The sequence below is a fragment of the Hevea brasiliensis genome, chromosome 12 (genome assembly GCF_030052815.1).
Source record: "Hevea brasiliensis isolate MT/VB/25A 57/8 chromosome 12, ASM3005281v1, whole genome shotgun sequence".
NCBI lineage: Eukaryota > Viridiplantae > Streptophyta > Magnoliopsida > Malpighiales > Euphorbiaceae > Hevea > Hevea brasiliensis.
Genome location: NC_079504.1, coordinates 47,896,695 through 47,908,624, shown reverse-complemented (window position 1 = coordinate 47,908,624; position 11,930 = coordinate 47,896,695). Strand labels below are relative to the sequence as shown.

General features: G+C 34.5%; 1 protein-coding gene across 1 annotated transcript; it reads right to left on the bottom strand.

The window, feature by feature from the left end:
• Nucleotides 1-5,540: 5,540 nt before the first annotated feature.
• On the bottom strand, nucleotides 5,541-10,313 carry LOC110665297 (probable LRR receptor-like serine/threonine-protein kinase At3g47570). The gene is given in 6 exon segments (XM_058130701.1): nucleotides 5,541-5,761; nucleotides 6,874-7,196; nucleotides 7,199-7,303; nucleotides 7,633-8,285; nucleotides 9,379-9,567; nucleotides 9,781-10,313. Coding segments are annotated over 5 exon segments (1,800 nt in total). The 3' UTR covers nucleotides 5,541-5,761; nucleotides 6,874-6,876.
• Between the last annotated feature and the right edge of the window lie 1,617 nt (nucleotides 10,314-11,930).

Genomic DNA, 11,930 nt, shown 5'->3' with positions numbered 1-11,930 from the left:
TTATAGTTTAAAACGGTTGCAAGCCTTGGTAGCTAACTCCATTTGACTCCTATCACTATTCTGATCGTCCTTTCATACTTAACACTAGGTGCATTTCATCACATTATCATATCAGAAATTATGTATGAATTGGTGCCTACCAAACTCTCAAATAACTAGGTCTCCTTGACTCACTTCTATTCCTTATATAACCCTCTAGAACCAATAGCACAAGCTAAACTTGAAAAGAAAGAAAATATCCTCTTATATTCAACTACGATTGTCCATATAATAACGTTTAACCTATGTTTCTTGGTCTCTCTCTTCAAATTGTATCATCTCTTAGCATAATTGTCCTCTACCTATAAGATATCATCTGCATGAATCCTTTACCGTACCATTGACCTTCCTGACATAATATTTCATAATTTATTAACTTTACTTATACTCGACCTATGATTCATATCTATCATCGTTTATATTGTGCCCTTAACTTTTGTTGAATTCTGAAAAATTTCTCTTACTAATAGATTCTTCTAACACTAATTCCACCCTTATCTATGGTCATTAATTTGATCCTTGAACTTTCTAGTGATTTATTACTATCCATACTTGTCACTTTTCGTTCTACCCCTATTGTTATTCTGTCGTTATTGCTTCACTGCAAAGTGATTCTGTTGGTCACACTAAAAATGTTTGCCTGACATTTTTAACGAACCTCTAACTAACTTTTCACTATCTCAAAAGTCTAACCTAAAGCCTCTGTGTCATTATCTATCATTCTTTTCCTCTCATCATACCTATTTGATCCCTTAGATTGACTTTTATTCAATTTACTGCTTACTAACTTCTCTTTCTCTGCCTAATTAGATAGTCCGCAATATCATCACACACCTTCTACTTTTTGCTCATTATTATTGTATTCCTTCCCTAATCTTCTTGATACTGTTAATAAGTTAAAAGAATCTTGCCCCATTACTATCCACTTCACTTTAGAAATAGGGAATAAATAGAGTATGATCCAATCATGAAACTCCAAGCTCTATATTTTAGATCCTGACACTACCTCACTACATCATGCTATGAGTATCACATTACTAGATTCCACACCTCTATCACTATTCTCACTAATATGGTCCATTTTGGGTTTTCCATTGTCATTCACCTTGCCAAGAATAACACTTAGCCTACCCTATATCTTAACTTTGTTCCTTTTGTTACGCGCCCTTCAGGTTGTCCTTTCATTTATTTTCTTTGTCTTACCCAAAATAAAACTTGACTATTCTATCCCTGGTTCCATTCCTCTTCCTAACATGACAGCTGTACTTGCTGACTATATCTTTCAGAGTCTCTACCGCGTTATCACATATCTGTGCTACTCAGATTTGGTCCTTTGACCATTCTAGCTAGCACTTCCACTGGCATTTAGATTATATTGCATTTGCAATCAATTGTCCAAACCTTCTTTCTGCACTTTCTCTATCAATTGGCCTTCTGTGATTTATCTTTGCTAATTTATTACTCTTAATACTGTTATAATTAGATTATACTATGGTTTTGAACAATACGAAGTTAGAAAGGAACTTAGAAAATTGCAGTCGTACCTTTATCGTATGATTTCTATTATTATCTTTTAGTTTACATAATACCCTTACTACCTCGAGAACTGATTCTGCAGTAATTTTATTTATTTGTTATTATTATTATTATTATTATTATTATTATTATTATTATTATTATTATTATTATTATTATTATTATTATTATTTTCCATGTTTACTCAATTAGCCAAAACTTAAGATTTCGGGCACCCAAACCCGTCATCCAATTCAAAGGATTTACATCCATCATGATCTAATTATATATGATTCCTATAATAGAACTTGTATCCTCTGTAGGATACCCGAGCCAACTACTCTCTACCACACTCTACAGTCCCATCTGGGGCACTATTTTGTTGGTCACCATTATTAGTAATAACTTTCGATCCCTTCTGAAAAGATAGGACTATACCCTAACTTGCTGCAACAAAGGTACTACATTTACCACCTTGCCCAAAACCATGTCAAATTAATGTCTCTTTTATCATATCATAGCTCTGTAAATCATCAATTCATAAATTTGACCTTCTTTAGGTAGTAGGGTTGTACTTTACACCTTGCTGATACACACGAGGTATACTATTCTCACTAAACTCTAAGTAAATCGTCTGTCATACTATAGAAATGATCCAAAATTCCATACTGAAGACTAGATGATCTCACTCTATAAGTGTCACCTTTACTTTGCAACTAGTCCGAAACCTCTGGTCTGATAGCAACTCTTAATGCAATTCTAGCTCATGCTAGGGTAACTGGGTCACTGACTCTAGTTACCACCCAACTGTGACCTTTCGATATCCTAACTCTAGACCCCTAACCAGGAGTTTCCAACTCCTCTGCAAATATAGAACTCTGTTCTGGTATTACTGTACCAAAACAGAGGCCATCCGTAAACACCCTTATTATGGAGCACCACGGGGATGCACGCAGCTCTACACAATAATCTCATGCTGCATCGTAATCTGCACTACAGAGCGTACATCGAGAACATTGTATAGTTACTACGATACGTCCTGACTGACTAGGCCTCTTAATTTCTTATCTCTCTCGAATCTTCTATTATCATAAACTTATTCTGACTGGGTCATCCACTGATGACTGCTAGCAGTGGTACCCTCATCCTTATCTATGGCAACTGTACTTTCAAGACTCACCTTTATGTACTCGTGCCTTGCACGAAATGGGCACACCATTTAAACCCATACATGTAAACATAGCATTTCTTGGAGGACGTATCCTCATGATAGACCTCACATGTCTACTAACTCTATTTCACATTTCTATGTACTCCACGAAAACCAAGACACTAACTGAGGTACTCTTATATTTTTTGAGGTATAACGCAGAATCTAGAAACAAAGAATTACAGAAAAAGACGAAACAGAATCCTATACTCCGCATGTAACATCCTAACAAGACTCCTTTTTAGACTCCCAATTATATTATTTCCCATGAATCTAGAGCCTATGCTCTGATACCAACTTTGTCACGACCCAACCTATAGCTTGACAAGACTAGGACTGGCCAGCCTAAAGCCCCCGAGGCCCGTAGTAAGCCTTACTATTCTCAAATCCATAACCAAGGCCCAAAAACTTAGGTCCAACATGTAAATACAATTAAATAAAATATTTTTGTTCGAGTCAACCCAACCCGATAGCCATCAAAAACTGAAATAAGGGGAGCCTCGCTCAACCCTGTTACCTCATTTACAAACTGTTTAAATACCATACAAATTTTCATTTATTAGTCTCAAAATTTTAAATTAACACAATCTCTAACAAGGTCCACACTATTACTAACACATGGGTATTTCTATATTTAAAATTTTTAAAAATAATAAAACAATTAAATAATCGACGTTAAACCTGCAAGGAAGAAAGCAGTTGCTCAGTAAATAACTCCTCCCGTGGCTGGAAAATATTGAACAGAGTGAGCGCTCGACTCGAGAGTAAAATATCAATTTTAACCATAATCTCTATAACTATCTAAAACTAATGCAACTCGTAGAGTGAAATGCAACATCAACAATATTTTCACATCATAACAAAGAAAAAGGTAATTTGGAGCACTCACACACCCAAGAATATCAATCATAATATATGGGAGCCGATCCCTATACACTCTCTTAAATCCAACTCTGTACAAGAACTCAAGCCGACTTTCGCTTAATAAACCAAATCGGGTCCTGGGAAGAACTCAAGCCGTGACTACCCCCGAAGGATCAGGTCCCAGCGAAGATCTCAAGCCGTGACTACCCGTCCTATCCATAGTCCACACCACATCACACGCATGCCAACGCACACACACTGCTCCAAATTACCACATGAACATACATGGCACTTTCACAGTTATGAATGCAACATAAATCGTGCCTAGGATTTATCTACATAGATATATGCATATAAGTGATGCATGGGCATGCTTGAACATATAATAATATCGAAATTACAATTAAAATTAATATTTTACTCACAGTGCACCGATGACTATTGTGGCTGCTGGATGCAGAAAAATAGCTGACCTCGATCACCTAATAATTAAATTATAAATTTATTAGTACTAAGTTAAGATAAAACTCTAAAGAGGCAATAGACAACCTAATTCATGCCGGAAATCCGGCAGAGTTTCCCCTATACCTGGGACCTACCCAACCTGTAAAAAGGCTCAAATAACACTTCTAAATTCAACTTATATCTCATCATCATTATATGGCCCCTCCTGGGCCCTCCAAACCAAGCAATACTCACAACCTTAAAAATTACGTTTTAGTCCCTATAATTGACATTTTGTAAAAATCCACACAAACATGCTCTAAAAATTCTAAAATTTTGCCCTGCGGTCCTTAATAATATTATAAGGCTATTGCAAAATGAATTGTAATTTTCCAATCACCCATGAATATTTTATTCAAGAATTTTACTCGATTCCATAAGTTTCCAACATCTAACATATTCTTAATTCAACCTAATTAAATATTCACATATTTAAACCTCCATCCTCAAGCTTCAACCAATTATATAAAATTTAATTATCTTAATTTCAAATAATCTTATATGCCCATATGCTAAAAATCTAACTAAAATCCATCTATATTTTTTTCAAAAATATTCTACAATCACTCAAAATTTCAACAAACACCATAGAATATCTCCAAATAATTTTACTTTCATCATATATTTTTCTTAGAATTTTTTTTCCAATTTTTCTTGTTTAAGAAACACTGTATTTATGCCCTATGCATGAGAAATAATAAAAATAGTCTTACCCAAGTTTATCTCAGATCTCAAAATTCTAAAAATTGAAGCCTCTGGAAGTTGAATAATCTCCATAGCCCACCGAGATCACGGAACCATCACGGTGGCGGCCCACCGTCGCCGCGACATTTGCCGGATCTGATTATACCACCATGTTCCTCTCCTCTTCCTCGGTCCATAGGTGGTCTCGGATCGTCGATCCAACGGTCGGATCGTCGAGATCCGGAAAAAGCTTGAAAAACCTGAAACTTCTATCCTCCATATCTCACTCATCCGACCTTCATTTGCTGCAAAATTGGTATCAAAAGAAAGCTCTCGGAACAAGCTTTTCCAACGCCACCTGAATCGCCTCGATCGGACGTCGGATGAAGCTGGAATCGCGTCGGAAAGCCGCTGCCCACTGTGCGCTCGTTTTCTCTCTCTTCTCCCTCTCTTGCCGCCGTTTCTGGTGTCTGGCCGTCGCCGGAGGGTCGCCGGCCGGGTGGGGAGCTGCTTGGGAGGTCGCCGGCCGGTCACCGGAGAAAGAAAGAAGAAGAAGAAGAGAGGGAAGGAGAGGAGAGAAGAGAAAATGGGGGGGGTGTTCCTCCTCCCGATCTTCAACCTTTTTTTTTTTTTTTAAATGTTGGTAGTGACGGTAGAAATCCACTGTCACAAGCCAAACTCAAATCAACCTCTTTTTTTTTTTTTTTTTTTTTTGTGGGTTGTTACAAAAAAATACAAAAACAAGATGACAACGAAGAAAGGTTAAGAAAGATATATTTGCATAGATCACAACTAGAATTTAATAGTACTCAAATTGTATCACAATTTGTTTCAGTATAGCATCAATTATTAGCACAACGGAGAATTGTTAAGAAAGATACATTTACATATATCACAACCAGAAGAAATGGATTCAATATGACTTTCTCTTGAAACGATAAGCACCTGTGGTTCAAGTCAAGTAAAAAAACAAGTTGGTCATGTTACCATTAATCGAAAAGAATTTTCAAGGGAGGATGAAACAATACTATAACGTTCAGTGGCGAAGCTAAAAAATGTTTTTTTGAGAGGACTAATATAAGGGCAGAGCTACATGCTATTAAGTGTGGTCAATTGATTAACTTTATAAAAATATTTTAAAATATATAATATATAAAATATTTTAAATGATTTTCAGTATATTTTCGTTAAAATTAATTAAAAAAAATAAAATGGGGCAATTTTATATTTTGAACTAATATACGTGAAAAGACTTCAAGTAACTATATAATTTATTTTCTGAAAAAGATTATATGATTTTTTAAATAATTTAAATGAAAATTTGATATATACATAAAAGTATTTTATGTTTAAATTCTATAAGGTAGCATAAATAATAATATTCTCAATTTACAATCATCATTTTAATTATTTATTAAAATAATTATAAAATGTCTTGATTATTAAAATTTATTTTTTTAAAATTAATTATTTGCAATTATTTGAAATTTTAATTGTTAAAAATTAATTATATATATATATATTGATTTAAATATAATTATTTAAATATACTTAAAATTTATGAATTAAATAAGTAGCTCTACTAAATAAAATTTTTAACTCTGAGATATTGTTAAATGTAAAATTAATTTAAAAATAATTAATTATGCTTGTTATCTTTATATTTTGAAGGAATTAATCTTATCTATTCAAAAAATATTATAATAAATTATAATTAAATTAATAAAAATTGAAAAATTCAATATTATAAAATTTATTAAATATATGATGAAATTAAAAAAAAATTAAATATTTCATATTATTCATAATATAATAAAATGATAAAAATTATCAGAGGGGTCAATAATTAAAATAAAATAATTTTTTTAAGGAATATACATATATGGGAGCCACGGCCCCCTGCCCCCACTAACCCCCTTCCCTTTTGATAACGTTAAGTTATTTGCATAATTTTTATGCAAGTCAAAATGGATTTTAGTCCCATGTTATTTTGAGCCCGTTAGATATCTATTATGTTGCGTCAAGAAAAAAAAAAAAAAAGTTTTCTTTAGAATTACCTCTCAATCACCCTCCATCTGAATATTCAGAAAAGTTTTCTTTATCAAATGCAACTTGTTCATGACATCAGCCATATTCATTCGTTCCATTGGTGATTCCATTGAACATGCAACTCCAATTTCAAGCATTGAAAATAGGCATTGTCTCAAATTTGTTGTAACATGGCTCAAGTTCTCATGGTGATTGGTTTCTTCTGCTTCCATTGTGGCATCATCATCACATTCTTCATTTGCTATTTCTTTATGGAGAAGGGTTGGATCCACAATTTGTAAAAGTCTTTTTGGCAATGCTGCCTTTACAAAATTATGGAGATTTATTCCTCTTTTAACATTTCATCATTTTGTATTCTTTCTTATAAAATATCTAGTACAAGAATTCCATATCTATAAACATCTGCTTATTTCTATGCTATACCACTCATTCCATATTCTTCATGTATGTAATAGTAATCAAATTAATATGGCGATAATAAGTTCATCATTTGTCGACTAACAATAAATTAACAAACTTGGAAAACAGGTCTTGATTAGAGCAGGTATAGGTGAAAGTTAAATTTTATTGAGCATATAACTCCTCAGGGAATTTATATGGAACTGAATGTGGCTTGGAGATGGATATAGAACGGTGGTCCTGAAAAACATATCAATTTTTGTTTATATGATAAAAGGAAAAAAGAAAAGACTATTAAGGGAAGAAGAAGAAGCAGAATTAGAAGAAAAAGAAGAAAAATTGAGGAAGATGCTTATATAGTTAATTACCTGGAGCAACATAACCAACGGTTACATTGATTCTAGTTGTGCTGATTTGACTCATAGATAAATTGATGTTGAATGAGAAGATTTTTGCTAGTACAATATCAATTACATGAGCAACCATGTCTTAATCAATTAGAACATTTATGGGTTTCATGTCACAATGAATGATAGGCTTTCCACAGAGGTCATGTAGATAATGCAATGCTGATGCTACATCAATGGCGATATTGAGTCTTTGAAGAAGGTTCAAGCTTCTTTTCTGATTTTCACCTTCTGCACATGGATGCAGCCACTTTTCTAGGCTTCCATTCCCCATATATTCAAAAATTAATGCCTTGAATGCATTTGTTTTGTAATCTAAGCTGGAGCAACATGTTAAGAGCTTAACAAGATTTCGATGCCTTATATTCCCCAGGGAATTGCATTCAGCCATGAAGCTCTTAATGGCACCCGTTTGCTCGAGGTTGAGGACCTTAACAGCTACTGGTGTTTGGACTTGAGGTAGAAATCCTTTATACACAGAGCTAAAGCCACCTGAACCAATTAAATTGCTACAAGAGAATCCATCCGTTCCTTGATAAAGGTCTTTATAAGATACCTTTAGAAGGTGGTTCATTTCTAAGGGTGCAACAGAAGGCTTGGTTCTTGATTTTCTCATCCAGCGAATAAGAAAAAAGATCAGAATCGAAAGCAGAGTTGGAACCACACAAGCAATTGCAACCACTAGCTTAAGAGTGTGGGATTTCACTTTCTTCAAGATTTTAGTATGGCATTTTGGTAAACCAAGTTCTGGGACACCACCGCAAAGCTTGTTATTCCCGATCAGTGATAATGCACTGACATTAGTAAATACTCCTCTTTCTGGTACCTCTCCTCAAGATCATTGAACGAAAGATTCAAGTATTGAGATAAGGGATTTCTTGGAGATCTTTGGGAATTTGTCCTGACAAGTTGTTTCGCGAAAGATCTAAATATTGAAGGCCTTTAAGGGAAGCTAAAGATGAAGGGATGGTTCCTTGGAAAAAATTTCCTTGCATATAAAGATATTCTAGGCTCAAGCAACCTCCAATGGTTTCAGGAATTTCACCTGAAAGATTGTTTTCTGAGATATCTAGTGTATTTACATTTTTAAGCTTTCCCACTTCTGTTGGTAAGTGCCCAGTGAAAGAGTTAAAAGATAAGTTCAGTATTTTTGATAAAGAAGTAAGACCTAAAACTTCCTCAGGTAACTCTCCGCTGAGTCTATTTTCTGCAATATGTACAGCATATAAATGTTGGCAATTTCTAATACTTGAAGGAATGCTTCCTTCCAATTTGTTTCCAGACATCAATACACGAGATAATTGAGTGAGGTTACCAATGGAGGACGGAATTTGACCAGACAATTGATTGTATCTTAAAAATAATGATTGTAGCTTTTGAAGCTTTCCAAACTGAGATGGGATGAAACCTGTGAAAAGGTTTTCTTCGAATTGCAAATCAATTAAGTTGACAAGATTCTCCATTGCCACAGGAATAATTCCAGTGATTTCATTTCCTCCCATATATAATCTAATGAGCCCAGTTGAAAAATTGGCTACAGAGTCTGGCAAGACACCTGCAAAATTATTTCTGGGGATAGAGAAGATTTGTAGATTACTACAATTTGTCAAGGAGGTCAAGAAAAGTAAGTCATTCGATGAATTACTTCCAAGATTATTGAACCCGAATCTCAGCTGTAAGATACTCTGTAAATTTCCAAGATTAGTGGGAACTTGTCCCACAAATTTGTTCTTGCCCATATCAACAAGTTGAAGCTGAGAGGCATTAGACAATGAATTTGGAATTGGGCCAGACAAATAGTTTCCACCGACTAAAAAAGCTTGAAGATTTGGGAGAGTGAAGAAAATATTGTCAGGTAGACTCCCACTAAGTTGATTGGCAGTAAATACCAGAGAACTCAAAGATGTGATGTTGAAAAGAGATGGAGGGATTATACCTGATAATCTATTAACTCCAACGGCAAAACTATTCAAGCTTTTTAATCGACCCATCTCATTTGGAATACTTCCTTCCAGATCATTAAATGTTGCAGAAAACGTGGTAAGTGATGAAAGGTTGCCTAAAGAAGGAGGAATTTCTCCTGTCAGATGGTTATTGCAAAGTCCAAGCTTTTCCAGCTTTGGCAGGGAGCCAAGTTCTTCTGGGATCTTTCCAGCAAGATTATTCCACTGTAAATATATTGTGTTGAGCTGGAAACAGCGAGTCAAGTTGAGTGGAATTGTACCATTTAATGAGTTATTGTTGACAAAGAACTTCTGCAGTCGGAACAACTTGCCAAGTTGCTGCGGAATTTCGCCCCTTAAGCTGTTGTTTTGGAGGTTGATCAACCTAAGAAAACTGAGGTTGCCAATATATGGTGACACAGAACCAAAAAGATTCTGCCCTTCTAAGACCAAGGAGGTGACTCTTTGATGGCTGCGACCACATGTGATTCCAGTCCAGTGGCAGAAATGGAGAGAATCATTCCATGAGTTGAAGATTCCATGGGGATCACTGGTTATCCCTTGTTTGAATTTGAGCAAAGCAAGTTTATCTGTCTCTCTTCCTGAAGCACCGGCTTGCAGGCATCCTAAGTTAATAGAGAAGAAAAGAAAAACTTGCAGACAAACAAATGTATAAAAGCTGCGCTTACTAAACTTCATTTGGTTTAAAGAGGCAGGAAGCAGCGATTAGAATTGTTTGGTTAGTTCAAAAAGTGAGATGCGTTAATAAAGGTAATGCGTTAAATTGTCAAGGTCGTCCCAGCTCAACAAGTTCTATCTACCTCAATAAAGTCAAAATTTCTTAATTTTAATCCAATGCATTACGTAGATTTCGGTCTTTAAAATTTAACGCATTAGGAGCATTTCGCCTTCGCCTTCCCTTTCATTTCCTTTTCCCTGACTTCATTGGCTTGAACAGGTTCCCCTTCTCCACCACTTTGATTTTGGGATTTCTCAGGGTGAGGAGGTAAATTTGAGCTTGAAATATATATATATATAAGCAAAAAAATTTTATAAAGGTAATAAAAATGAGAGAGATTGTGGAGGGGCTCTGACTAAAACTTTGCCGATAAACAATCCATTTACATCGAACCTACAGAACACCAACCACAACCAGAACTTTAAAAACACCAAAACAAATGGTAAACACCAAAACAAAAGAGCAGATAAAAAACTCCAAGACCAGAATCCACAGGAGAGCAACGAAGCCTGAGGTTCTACTGAAACCCTGTTTTACCAAGGGATCTGCTCATGAATTTGCCTCTCTTAACACATGACAAAATGAGACACTTCTAAAAAAGTTTTAAAGTAATCTCTTTGTTTTTCAAATTAGGGATTTAGGATTTATCTCAAGTAAATGTTGAAAAAAAAAATGAAATTTTGCTCTATTAGCAAAGTGAAATCATGGTTTTTGGTTTCAGTAGATATGATTTGGTGACTGAAATTTTTGAGTATTGGCTTAATTGGTGCTTTGGATTCAAAATTAGAGATATGATTAGAAGTAAAAAGTAAAATTGGAAAAACTATAACTAGGGTTTTGAGTTTCTTATGCAATGAAATGAGAGCAAAAAGAGGAATAAGGAGAGAGGTATTGGCTGAATGCAATAAATCCACAGAGAATCCCAAAGGGCTATTGATAATACACTTGGACCTAAAGGGATGTTGATGAGGGGAAGAGAGTAAAGGGGAGAGATGGAGATCAGGGATTGTTAATTTTGTAAACCATGCTTTGAGAAACAATTAGTTTTTTTTTTTTTTTTTCAATTAGTCCAACTCATAAAAACTTCAATAGCCTATATTTTCTCGTAATTGTTGTTTTTTTACTGTTTTCTTTACTTTATATTACTATTTTATTTTTAATTTATTTTATATATTTTATAATTATATTAGATTTTAATAATTTATGTTTACACCATATTTTGGTCGATCCTCAAATGCATAACTTGTGTAATTAATATACGATTTTCTGTTGATACTTTCTTGAATGGATCTCCTATCTTAATATTTTGCCCAATCTCAACTAAATTACCTGACTACAAGTTATTTTCTCTGAACTAGTAATAATTTCAATTCTCCCAAATAAATAATAAATTTCAAGTTTATTCAACCTCAGATATGCTCAAGTTAATTGCTTTCCTACCTCTCTGCCTCTACTCAACCCGTTCGGATTGATGTCCAATCTTCGGACCATCTGATCTTACATTCGATTGTCTTCTGATCTTGGTGGGGTCACATAATTCAAAATTTCAAATTGTGGTCAGTTTTTACTATCAGGTA